We start from the raw sequence: 13,003 nt of genomic DNA, 5'->3' as shown, positions 1-13,003 counted from the left end.
TAAAAACGTTACCTGAAGCACTTTTGTATATACCTTGGAAGGTCTTACTTCTTAAAATGTGCACACGATCAACGCTTTAACAATCCTATAGAGTTATAAAAAGGAGGCATTCGGTTTCTTATTAATAATTTTGTCATGCTACAACCATGAACTTAAAAGTCATATTCCGCCTTTTAGTTTATTTGTATGTATTGTTTTAACATTATCGCGGATTACTTGTGCTGTCATAGCTGGTGTATCTTATACATAAATAAAATTTGATATTGGAATACGTTTTTGCAGTGGACATAATTATCAATATTCCAATCTTCTATTGATAACGATACTGACATTTCACCTATATGTATCTTTCGGCTTTTTTCCGTATTCTACGTTGCTGTTCCGTTGACTTTTACGCAACACACATTCTTATCTCCGTAAGCATAAAACGAATGACGTCAACTTCGAGACGAAATATCACATTTTATAGATCCTCTTTTCGATACAGGATTTGTTTATTAAATAGCATGTGTGAATGTAGAATTATGTTTCTCTGTTTTTTTACATATCATTGGTGTTAGTTTACTTTAGATATCTAATCCATAATTGCATAATTTATATGCGAATTTCAAAACTTGACGGTTGGAAGCTTGACATACGTTTTACATTCATATCCATTGTTAAAGAACGTAAATAGTATCTCAACTTTCCTTTTGTGTTCGCTTCCTAACTTGAGATCATTAAAATTAGAAATTTTAGAATCGATCATTCTATCAGTAGAATTATCATTACATCCTTTTTTGAATAGTCACGTTAATGCAAATTAAATAATAAATTTGCACAGTTCGGAATCTTTGACCTGTCGCCAATACTACTAAATAGTTTGGTTTCGAGAGTCTTGAGATTCATACATTGTCAAAATGTTCATCTGTTATAATACATTTGGAACCATTAATTTTATCAATAAAAATTGTTTCTTGCAATAGATAAAGAGCCATATAACCTTTGTATTTTACTTCCTCGTTCAAGTGTGTGGTCTTCCCATAAGTAGTACCATGATTGTGGTCATCCTAGTGGTAGCATAATTGTGCAGTTGTTTTTTTTGTGTGACTTACTAAACCACTAACGATTCGGATAGTCAACGTGGGTGGTTTGCGTGCATTTGAAAGTTCAAACTCATCGCTTTGTGTGTCTGTTTAAATATAAAGCTTTGAGATGTAATATAATTTTAAGACAGTCAATGTGTACCGTAAATCCTTCAACAATAGGCGAAATCAATAAATCTATAAAAAGGTCCTGACATGCTAATTGGGTATCATTTAAACAGAAACGAAAAAAAAATAGTTTATGACAAAACAAAAATAAAAGATTGCAATCAACAATAACGAATAATTTAGAGGCTCGTGATTTGGGTTAACAGCACATATAATTTGGCTGGATTAAACATGTGTGTGGGCGCTAAATAGTTGAATAGTGGTATAACAGCACAAAATATCATTAAAAAAATGGTAAAATTAGTTGGAATGGGGTGCCTCATATATATACTTCAGCTAAACTACATTTACCTGATCCATGTGATGTTCAAAGGTGGTTTTTTTTGAGAGATGAAGAGGGGGAGTCATGTGGGTGGTTGGGCTGGTCTGTTGTGCTGTCCACTATCTTTACTAAAAAAAATAAACTTTAAATGTGCTAATGTTATCAAAAGGTATAAAAACAATATTAACTACTATGTTTTAAAAAGTTAGTTTTTAGGCTTTCATATTTGCATCAATCTTTGTAAACGTTCAAGTTTAAGACATCTATCTGTTTCTTGTAGAATATTTCGAATTCTTTACTATTAAGAAGTACTGAAGGTAAAGACGAATGGCTGCCACTCCAACGAAATTATCGATCTTCCGACTGCAAATTCTGAAGATGAACTATTTTTTTTTTTAAATTTTAATGAAACAATTCAACAAAATATTCAACAAACAAAAAGGTCAACACGGAGTATATGATATATAACAAGCTGTTGTGGACCATATGAGTGTTTGAACAATACTGTAACGCGTATGGTCATGAGTTATAACCATATGCATATACTCATATGGTCCGAAATATAGACTCATTGCCATAATCACACAAAAATGATGATGGTAGGTTTTCACTTTTATTGTTACCTTTACATAAAAAAAGTATTTCAAATATTTCCACTCATGGTTCAAAAGAATATAAGGTTTATTAAAACTCGTTTATTTGATAGAGAATTCTGGTTTACAGTTGTTACATTTTACAGTGTTGCTTAGCAATAAAATAAAAGCACCAATGAATGTCGTAGATCCAATAAAGAAAAATCCGTCAGCATAGGAATCATATTCATCTTTAAACACACCTGAAAATATAAAGTGCATAGTGACAGAACAAATATCTGATTAAACAAGAATTTGTAAGGAATAGTGGGCTTATTAACGGTCACTCACTTCTTGCTGTCATTTGGAGTCCGTGTGTATTCATGCTACTAAAGGGCAGAATATTTTCTAATGCAATATCTGTGCCATTTTGTCTTGTATGAACTGACCATAGTTGCATTTTCTCTGAATGTTATATTATCAGTTTTAAAAAAATATTGTCTTTAAATGTTTAGATACTTTTACAGTGTTCCAAGTGAAATATTTGCTTTGAAGTCCTCTGTACGATTTAATTTCATGTCAAAAGGTGCCTATTGATAGATTTTCCATTTTTGATTTTGCTCAAAAAAGATGATAGTAAATTTAAAATGCTGATACGGATAAAAGGAATTTAAATTATCTTAAATTAGAAAACAGAATATAGTGAATTCAAAAACTAAAAAAAGACATAAATATATATTTTTTTAAATAACAGTGTAATAACAGAAGTATAAAAAGGTCTATAAAACTGGTGACCTTAGTAGAAAAGATCGTGACCCCTTCTCTTACAATACTGATTGATGTATGTATCCTTAAGCAGGTGCTTGTCCTTTCGTCTTGATCTTCAGAGATTAATGTAATTAAAAGGGTTCATGGCAAGAATTCATTATCTTTAGTTTATTTATGGCTCGCCAAGGTCAGTTCAAAAATAATTTATGGATATCAATTAATTCAGACGAGTCCGTGATTTCATAATCAATTCAATGAGTTACAGAATGTAATTCATATTGAGTCCATGAAGCTCATAAATATAAAAGCAAAGATTTAGCCCCATCCTTCAACAACTATAATTTCAGGCACCGCTTCCCAAAAATATTCCTCTCCAAATATAATCAACAACTATTTTTTTTCAATTCTATATTGAGGTTTTAGTGTTTCAAAGCTAAATCTAAAGTTGACTTAAACAGACCAGGAACAACCATTAATGAAAGCAGTATACGTCAATTCACGTATAGTCCTTCTTTTAATGTTTACTTCAAATAATTCTTTAAAAGTTTCATAGAGTTTCTATTTGGCACACATTACCTAGTACTTCTTTTTATTCAAATTGTCTTGTAAGGTTTGTTTTTCATTCATTGTATTATTAAAAAAAATCAAGCCTTGAAATTTTTCACATCTTCTCATGTACAATGATGTAGGGACGTTTTATAAGTGACTAAATGGTATGGATTTAGATCATTGTTGAAGGCCATATAATTATCAAATCCACGTCATTTGCACCTAGGTTGATAGTTGTCTAATTTTTAATCATAATAATCATGCTATATCTCCTTATACTACTTAATTAACCATAAATAAATTTGACAACAACTATGTCAGCTTACCTGTTATTGGTGGACCTATCAGAGTCCCAACTCCTTGGAAGAAAATCAGTATTCCGAATGAACTATTAAGAGCTTCGGAACCAACAATATCAACTAATATCACGGACTTCTGAGAAGTGTATGTTCCTATCAGCAATCCAAATATGGCGGCAACAACACAAAATTCAACAAACGTAACTGTAAACGGAAGGAAAAAAATCACAAGCGCTAACATGAACATAACAGTATTGTATAATAGTTTTCGGAAATTTCTCAGACGTTTTATTTCTAATATAAAACCGGATGCTATTCGTCCAATAGTGTCAAAAATACCAGCAACTGACATTACATATGCCCCCTGTAAACCAGTCAGACCTCTTGATTTTACAAGAGGTGGAATGAATATTAACATAGAGTTAAACGATAAAGCTAGAAAGCTTATTCCGACACAGAACATTAGAAAATCCGGTCTTTTGAGAAGTGAAAAATCTAACATTTTACTGGAAGACTCTTTGTCTTTAACAGTATTACAAGATTTAAGACACCTTCCTATCCATAGTTTGTGATATTTGTTTGGCGCCTTTTTATTTAGTTCTTCTGTTTCCGTTATTTGGCATTCTGTTAAATCGCTACTATTAATAAGTCTGCTATCGTGAAATCGTTCGCATGAATGTGATCTGCAATGAAAGAAATGGATATGATTAAAATTCTTTGATGTGTATGCAATATTCATTTTTTTTTAAATAAACCTTTAAAAAATGAATATCTTGGCCAGAAATAACTGAAAATAAATGTCTTTACACAAGATGTGGCGATAATGAATACGAAACATGAAATGTAGGATCATAGCTGAGGATACAAATGTGTACAAAAGTGAAAGTAAACTTTCATGCGGCCATGCCGTGGAAAAAATAGAAGTATGCGTAACAACAGATGAAAATAAATGATCATTTAGGGAGATATCCCCCTCCCCCGTTCATCCGTTACAAGTCATGATAAAAAAAGAATATGAATTATTGTAACATTTTTCAACATAAAAACACAATTGAAGCTATGTCGTTCTTATCAGTCATATACACCTTCAAATTCACCAGAAAGTTCAAAATGTATTTAGTCTACTCGGAAATTGAGCACCCATAATCACTATCATACTTTTTATCAATGTTTACTCCACATGTTTTTCGTAATTAGGCTCAAACAGTCCTATGGTGACAGCTATAATGTATGTGATCATTTGACTATTGCAACTGGAAAAATTTATCCGTCCAAATAATATAACACTCACATATTGGTGCAGTTCGTGTTGCTCAATATTTAGGTTTTTTTTTAAATAAGTGTTTTGTGAATCTATTTCCGTTTTTTATATTTTTTCACATTATTTTATAGGTCTCTCGTAGCATTTTGAGTTTGATTCTCCCTTTTCGGTATCTTCCGCCTAGTTTTTCTATCTATAAAGTACATATGCAATGCACAAAAACTTACATAAGTGACTGTCTATGTAGCTTTCTCCTTGTCGGTGATTTATATAGCATTCCACTGATACACATATGTAATGCAATGGCGGAAATTATCATGAGTCCGCCAGAAAACCCATAGTAATTCAACATTGTTTCAAACAACGGTGGTAAGACTAATGTGCCGACACCGCCACCAGCTGTTGCCAAACCGACAGCAGCTCCTCGTCTCTTTTTAAAATACTGACCAACTACCACTAGTCCTGGCTGGTAAGCAAGTGATTTGCCAATACCTACAATACATTGTGGTATTGATATAGGAACGACAAGACTGTACTGTTCAAATCTTAAAAATTGTATCGAATATAACTAAATTTGATGTTTTGAGTGCTTCCAGATAGGAGTCCATGGAACGACCTCTTGTTTTTTTATATTTTCATATAAATATTGTATGACAAAGTTATTTAAATAACTGTTCCCTTCTTACTGTTGGTTTTTGTGACCTCCGCCTGCCTTTCAATAACACAAAAGATATACAAACAGCAACACAAGACGATACATGCATGTAAAACCAAATAATTATATGGTCAATACAAGATATTCAATAAGCATAATTCTATATGTTGATTCAAATATTGGGTTTATTGTTAGATAATTTGTCCCTATTTCTTTTTTTTCTCTTTCTTATTAATTTGTATATTATAGTTAATATCACTATGCATTCAACATGGAACTTGTAAGTTCCAACTCTGCTCGTGGCTGGGAGATTTCGACTTCAATCTCATATGACTAGAATTGCCAGGTTTTTTTCAAACGAAGGGGATTCCATCCTCTGACAATACAAGCTGATTGCAAAATCTTAAAGTAGCGTTTAATGCAAACAATTAATCATTTTTATTATTATTAAATTCCAAAGTTACCTGTTATAACTGCAATGGTGATGTATTAAATTCCCATGTTACCTGTTATAACTCCAATGGTGATGTATTAAATTCCCAAGTTACCTGTTATAACTCCAATGGTGATGTATTAAATTCCCAAGTTACCTGTTATAACTCCAATGGTGATGTATTCAATTCCCAAGTTACCTGTTATAACTCCAATGGTGATGTATTAAATTCCCAAGTTACCTGTTATAACTCCAATGGTGATGTATTAAATTCCCAAGTTACCTGTTATAACTCCAATGGTGATGTATTAAATTCCCAAGTTACCTGTTATAACTCCAATAGTGATGTATTAAATTCCCAAGTTACCTGTTATAACTCCAATGGTGATGTATTAAATTCCCAAGTTACCTGTTATAACTCCAATAGTGATGTATTAAATTCCCAAGTTACCTGTTATAACTCCAATGGTGATGTATTAAATTCCCAAGTTACCTGTTATAACTCCAATGGTGATGTACAGAATTACAAAATGAGGAACAAATGCTGAAATCAGTAAACCAATCCCAAACAATATAGCACCGCTCACAACAACACATCTCGGAGTAAACTTCGTACACAGAATACTGGCTACTGGACCTGTAAAAAGTTATTAATATGAGTATGGTTCTTAATAATGTATTATTGCTTCGCAAGTACTGTAAGAAGTATTATGTAAAGAACTTTCTTTAAAGCTACCTTTCTTTTTTTTTTGGCACTGAATGTCTTGACATTATGAAGGTTATTGTTTTTTATAATGATTCACTTAACAAATAATTAACTGTAATATGTTTATACATAAGAACTAAGTTACCCGCGAAGTAGCTTACAACATAACACTCTTATAATGAAATTGTATCCCCTGCCAAATAAGTTGTGTGATTGGTTTTCGTTTCAACGCAAGGAGACTATATTTTTTGAAAAATCATATAAAATAATTCAAAGCATGATGACGCGATAACATGGCGACGACCGTATCATACAGCTCTTTATTAGCCATGCCGGTCATATTGATTGGAAGGCAGGCAGAGTACAGAGGTTCTACCTAATAATTCTCGTGAACAAGTTTTCTTAAATATGGCTCAGTAGTTTCCGAGGAGAAGATGTTTGTAAAAGTTAACGGACGCTAAGTGATGATAATTGGTCACTTGGCCTTTTGTTTCATGTTAGCTAAAAAAGGGGGAGGAGGATCATAATCATAGCCCCAGTAATCATATTTTAAAGACACTTTCTTAGTCTTAATTTGTTAAAAATAGTAAGGGTTAACCTCAAATGATTTTTTTTCCGTTTTATTGATTTACACCGCAATATCCTGTTATAAAAATATTTATATCTATGTGGTTTTAAAATAACTAGTTACTGAAGTTTACAATCCAGTGACATAATATTTGAAACACAAGACGATTTTTCTTTGTTTTGATATCAAATTATCGCCGTTTCTCCCACAATAAGTAAAGTCAAATAATATAATTTAATATGTCAACACAAAAGTTTAAGTCATTCTATATGTTAACATTAATTATCTTGTTGCATAACTCACCGACATTTAATGTCAACAAGTTTTTGTGTATTTATATGTAATCTCGATGTTGGCTATTTTCGTTCGATTTACATGTTATTTTGTCAATTTTGTGTGATTTGTATTAAGAATGGGTTGTATCTAACATACGACATTAAACATGCCACGTCCATGATTTTCAAACTGTAAAGTATATGAAAAGTATTAAAATTGGACGACTACTTGATATTCTGAGAGGAGGATGACTTTTCAAATTGAATATGGAACTCGTAAATTAATAAAGTGGAAAGTCAATAAAACCTGTTAAACCGTAATGTCAACAGGCTAGAAACAAAATATTTGGAAAACAAAAACATAAAATAATCGAGAGCATTAAAAAACATAAGCGTATTGTACATGTTGTACAGCATACTAAATATTCTATCGATTTCCCAGTAAACGGTAAACAACCAAAAAATGAACGAAAAACAAATATGTTACACAGCAATACACAACGATTGAATTACAGGCTCTTGACTTTGGACATCAAATACATACTGAATGTATCTGGGTTAAACATGTTAGCGGGATCACAACACTCCCATAACCTGCGACTGTGGTGTAAGAGTACAACATGAGAACGAACAACTATAAAAATCAGTTGAAAAAGACTTAACTCATCAGATGGATACAAATACTACAAAGAGTGGACGTGGCCGGGTACTTGTATATCCCAACAACAAAAAGACACTAAGTACAGATCTGAAAGTACTCGTAGTTACTGACAGTTAGTTCAAAGCAACTAACAACTAATAAAATATCAAGCATCTAAGGCTAAATTTTGGTATGTTTGACTTGAAGGATATTGTTGTGGACTGTTGTGATTTGTCCCACCTTTGAGAAGGACTCGACCTAAAGGCCTCACATTTTGTTTGTTTGGTATATAAAAAAATCAAAGTTATTGTCTAAACGAAACGATGCACCGTATTTCGAAGAAAAAGTTTTAAACCAATGAATAATTCAGTATGAATATTAAAATCTTTTTTCCGGAACGATGTTGTTCTGAATATAGCTGCTTTATTTGCAACTGCCTCAATCAATAACAGGATATGAAATCCGTATATCGACAAACTCATATGTAGTAAAACAATGCATAAATTTTTTTTTTAAAAATGTCAATAACCACACTTTTGAATACAGTCATATAAATCTAAATTAAAATATAAGTCTCTGATTTTATTTAATTATGATCATAGATGTAATATGTGCTTTTATCGCTTTTTTTTGTGCATTTTTTCCTTTGATCTTTATTTGTCCAAATTTTTCATATCATGCTTCTCGCTTGAAATGGATAATTATCGCCAGAAACTAAGCAGGCACGTGGCGTCGCTAACGAAATTGACATGAAATTGACAATGTCGTCATAGGTAAAATTGCGATAAACAAGATTATCATTGATCATCTCAACTCGATAGCCATTCTCGCTTGAGCCGGCAACAAAGCCTTTTTTGTGTTAAAATAAAAACTGTCTAAACTAGAATATCATGTGGTACAGCCTAATTTTGAAATTGTTCCAGGCAATCGAGTTGAGATGATCAATGATAATCTGTTTATCGCAATTTTACCTATGACGACATTGTCAATTTCATGTCATGCATTTCCTATCATGATTTTCTTGATAGAGGGTTACTGCTCACAAGGAAGCTATTAAACCAAGAGTTCCAAATGGTGAAGTTGAAATCATCCCTTCGTAAATTTTACGGACGCCATCACGAGTTGGTTGACCGTTATGGAATAACCGTTTCACAAATGATATCGGATATGTTCCTTACGTCGTAACTACAATCCCCTTCCCTTTCATGAATTTGACCTACCGAATTAGACTATTTACCGGATTTGTAATCACATAAGCAACACGACGGGTGCCGCATGTGGAGTAGGATCTGCTTACCCTTCCGGAGCACCTGAGATCACCCCTAGTTTTTAGTGGGGTTCGTGTTGTTTATTCTTTAGTTTTCTATGTTGTGTCATGTGTACTATTGTTTTTCTGTTTGTCTTTTTCATTTTTAGCCATGGCGTTGTCAGTTTGTTTTAGATTTACGAGTTTGACTGTCCCTTTGGTATCTTTCGTGCCTCTTCCAGCCGATGATGTCCTGTGAAAAATCGGGGATTACCGGCTAAATTTCAGCTGTTTATTCCAGGCAAAGGTTTACTTTTATAAATTGTTATTTGGATGGAGAGTTGTCTCATTGGCACTCACACCACATCTTCCTATATCTAGTGTAACGTTGCTATACAAAATCGTCGTCTATTCTAATCATCTAATTGATACATACCAAACAACAGCTTCAGGGTCACACTAAGAGATAATACCCAGGCAATATCACTAGCACCATTTCCAAACTTCTTTTGAATATGTAGATAAAGCACTCCGTTCGATCTTTCAAATCCTCCTGTAATGGTCAATTTGAAAGGTGTACTGTATAAATTATTGTTTTATATTTTTATCTCAGTGCTTTTTGTATTTTTTCTTGTGTTTGGTGTTTGTTTTTTTAATTTTTGTGTTCTCCGTGTTTGGTGTGTTTTCTCAGGATGAAACTTATTGAGGACGTTCTGGCTACATGAATTTGTTTGGATTCTGATTTGTGGCTTATTGCCTAGACATTACTGATATACATCTTCAATATAACTATACTTTCATAGAAATCTGGCAATAATTGTACACATGAGAGCGCAACCCATGCAATTTTCCATGGAAGTAATACTCCAAGTGGCAAGTAATACTCCAAGTGGCAATACTCTTTTAAATATACTCGTCCAAGATATTGCTAATATAAATATATGATACAAGTTTTTTTTAATTATCTGGTAAGAATTGTACATGTGAGAGCCCTGACAAGGTTTGACGCCCGGTATTTCTCTGTCCTGCGCAATTCGTTGCGTCAGTTCGGAAAATAACCACATATAGTCCGTGATGTTAACATGTTAATTTATAAAAAAAAAAAAAAAAAAAAAAAAAAAAGATTTACATACCCAAGACGAAATGTGCAATTGCACAACCGATGACACAGAACCATTTCCGTTTTCCATGATTTTCATGTCGTTGTTTCACACTGCCTTCATCATCGTCGTCATCTAGGCTACTACTTATGTCAAGCGTGGAAACTTTATTTTCGTCATCAACCTTTATCATGTCTATGTCATCGTATAAATTTGCCTCATCTTTTTTCTTGTCTTCAGTTGCTGCTAAATTCAGAAGACTGTTTTCTTCGTGCAACCTGGTGTTCTCACTGCTTTCTTCGGTTACTATGTCAACGAGACTTATCTTCTCGTGCAAACTGACGTCTGCAGTTGACATTATCTACCTGATTGTCACTGCCTGCATAGTTCTTTAAAGATTAGTCGTCAACAGTCCTGCAAAATAAACAGTTCAAAATAATACATCTCAGCACATTTGATTTCCAAATTTCACTGATATCAAACTTTTCAATTTGAATTCCGAATAATAAAAAATCGCTATTGATATAGTGACGAGTAAACATTTTGTGAAATTACATAATGCATAATATGTCTATCAGGTAAATGAAAATGTTCTTTTTCATATACATATATTCAATCCGACAACAGGCTATATCCAAGCCGAAATCATATTTTGAGACTGAATTAATTCAGTTGAAATTTCTTGATATTAAAATACTACTTCGTGATATTCCAATCAAGCGGTTAAAAAATTATTGCGACCGATTCCATCCTATTTTCGTAATCTTCTGCATTAATTTTGCCAGATATATGGGATTTCAAAATTCTTAAACATAGTCTGGTGATGTTCAAGATTGGTATTTAGACCCAGTCGTCTTTTACATTTTTCAATGTTAATTAGAGATATTTAAATCTATCCTAATCATCTAAATTGAATATAAAAGTACAGTCTGTTGACAACTTGTATACATTTACATCTACATTTACATATATTGGTTTTGTTTATCAGGTTACAAAATAGGCACAAAACTCATTAATTTCAGTTTGTAGAGCTATAATCTTGTAAGATAAACAGAGAAAGTTTATTAACTCTACTATAGTGTTGAATATACGTAAACACGATAAATTATTATATATAATATTGCACTGCTTTTCTTGATAGCTTTTTCATATGGATATTCTGCACCTGATAACATTAAACATCGGTTAACCTTACATGCAAAATAAAATAAATGTCAACACAATATATATGTAGTAAAACATGAATGAACAACTTACTCTCTTACATGAAAATAAATCAAATGATATTACACGCAATACTTAATAATCACATATATCTCTGGACGCATAAATCGATACACAATCTCATGTTTTCAACTCGATACAACTTTAATTTTCAGGCCTTGCATTTTGAACTATAAATTCCATCTAACTCTACGCCGATCTTTATAATTACAGTTATACTGCCTATATATGTGTGTATTTATACATGTAAATGTGATGTATGTGTAACTAGTAAACCGGATAATGCTACTTCTTATGCAAGTCGAAGTAGTCAGGTATGACTTATAATACATTAGAAACAAGTGTTGAAGAAATTTAAATGAGAAGAAAAAGACGGTCAGAAGATAGGTCGAATTTAAAGTGCGTATCAAATTTCATATACAGTTTATGAACTCCTGTATTCTAATATTCCCAATGCGATGTCTGCATACATGTAATTATATAAAATCATGACATTCAGTCATGTTTTTTAAAATACAAGCTGCAATCTTAGGCTGCAATTACCCAGGACAGACGAGTTGGAGGACGGATCATCAATGGTAAAAGGAACAGTGTCAAGAATTTGATATTAGGGTGGTCCATTATTTTAACTCTCTTACAAAAAGGGAATTTGTTTTGCGTAACACGCACAAGATGCTTCATAAACTTGCAATGCCATCCTTTCTTTACTACATGCTTATCAAGTAACAAATATATATGAATACACTAGAAGATCTCTCCCCTAGATCCGCTCGGGAAATATTAGTAGTAATAGGCAAAACTGGAGTGTTATTTGCAAATTGATATATATCCGCTAATGCATCTAGACAGCAGATTTATAACCCGATGTTCATCTCTTATACAAGCAAACAGATGCTTTTATTTGCAAATTACGGCGCCCAAAATAGGCAGGATAATTACAATATAAATTCAAACATATATATATATATAGAGAGAGAGAGATGTGATGTCCAGTATTAAACCAGTCCAGAGTGACAATAAGTTATATTGTTATAAATCACTTATTTCATTTATTTTGATATTATAGATGTCAATCACTACTCTAGTAAATCATTTATGTATAAAAAAATCACTATTGAAGCATGTTTGAATTTATATTGTAATTAACCTGCCTATTTTGGGCGCCGTAATTTGCAAATAAAAGCATCTGTTT

The 13,003-nt window shown here is 32.4% G+C and overlaps 2 protein-coding genes across 5 annotated transcripts in view; both read right to left on the bottom strand.

Annotated features, from left to right (window-relative positions):
* Positions 1–13,003, bottom strand: part of LOC134705788 (uncharacterized) — a 474,551-nt gene that overhangs the window by 61,486 nt on the left and 400,062 nt on the right. The gene's annotated exons all lie outside the window — the stretch shown is intronic.
* On the bottom strand, positions 2,109–12,098 carry LOC134707329 (monocarboxylate transporter 4-like). Of its 4 annotated transcripts, none has more exons than XM_063566999.1 (7): positions 11,853–12,098; positions 10,621–11,001; positions 9,924–10,040; positions 6,546–6,689; positions 5,192–5,456; positions 3,731–4,386; positions 2,109–2,350 (listed from the first exon to the last, which is right to left on the bottom strand). In XM_063566999.1, the coding sequence occupies exons 2-7, from the start codon at positions 10,943–10,945 to the stop codon at positions 2,211–2,213; spliced, it is 1,647 nt and encodes a 548-aa protein (XP_063423069.1). In that variant the 5' UTR covers positions 10,946–11,001; positions 11,853–12,098; the 3' UTR covers positions 2,109–2,210. The 4 variants fall into 4 exon arrangements, with proteins under 4 accessions (XP_063423069.1, XP_063423071.1, XP_063423070.1 ...); XM_063567001.1 differs by having other exon boundaries at positions 11,880–12,098; XM_063567000.1 differs by lacking the exon at positions 11,853–12,098 and adding an exon at positions 11,288–11,496.

This window comes from Mytilus trossulus, chromosome 2, assembly GCF_036588685.1.
Source record: "Mytilus trossulus isolate FHL-02 chromosome 2, PNRI_Mtr1.1.1.hap1, whole genome shotgun sequence".
Lineage (NCBI taxonomy): Eukaryota > Metazoa > Mollusca > Bivalvia > Mytilida > Mytilidae > Mytilus > Mytilus trossulus.
This window is presented reverse-complemented; position numbering and strand designations above follow the sequence as displayed.

Excerpts from the sequence above, each read along its gene's own strand:
- LOC134707329 (XM_063566999.1), bottom strand. The coding sequence starts at position 10,945 with ATGTCAACTGCAGACGTCAGTTTGCACGAGAAGATAAGTCTCGTTGAC. Across the intron at positions 10,041-10,620 it reads AATTGCACATTTCGTCTTGG|GAGGATTTGAAAGATCGAAC; the intron begins GTATGTAAATCT and ends TGACCATTACAG. Across the intron at positions 5,457-6,545 it reads CACCATTGGAGTTATAACAG|GTATTGGCAAATCACTTGCT; the intron begins GTAACTTGGGAA and ends AATGTATTGTAG.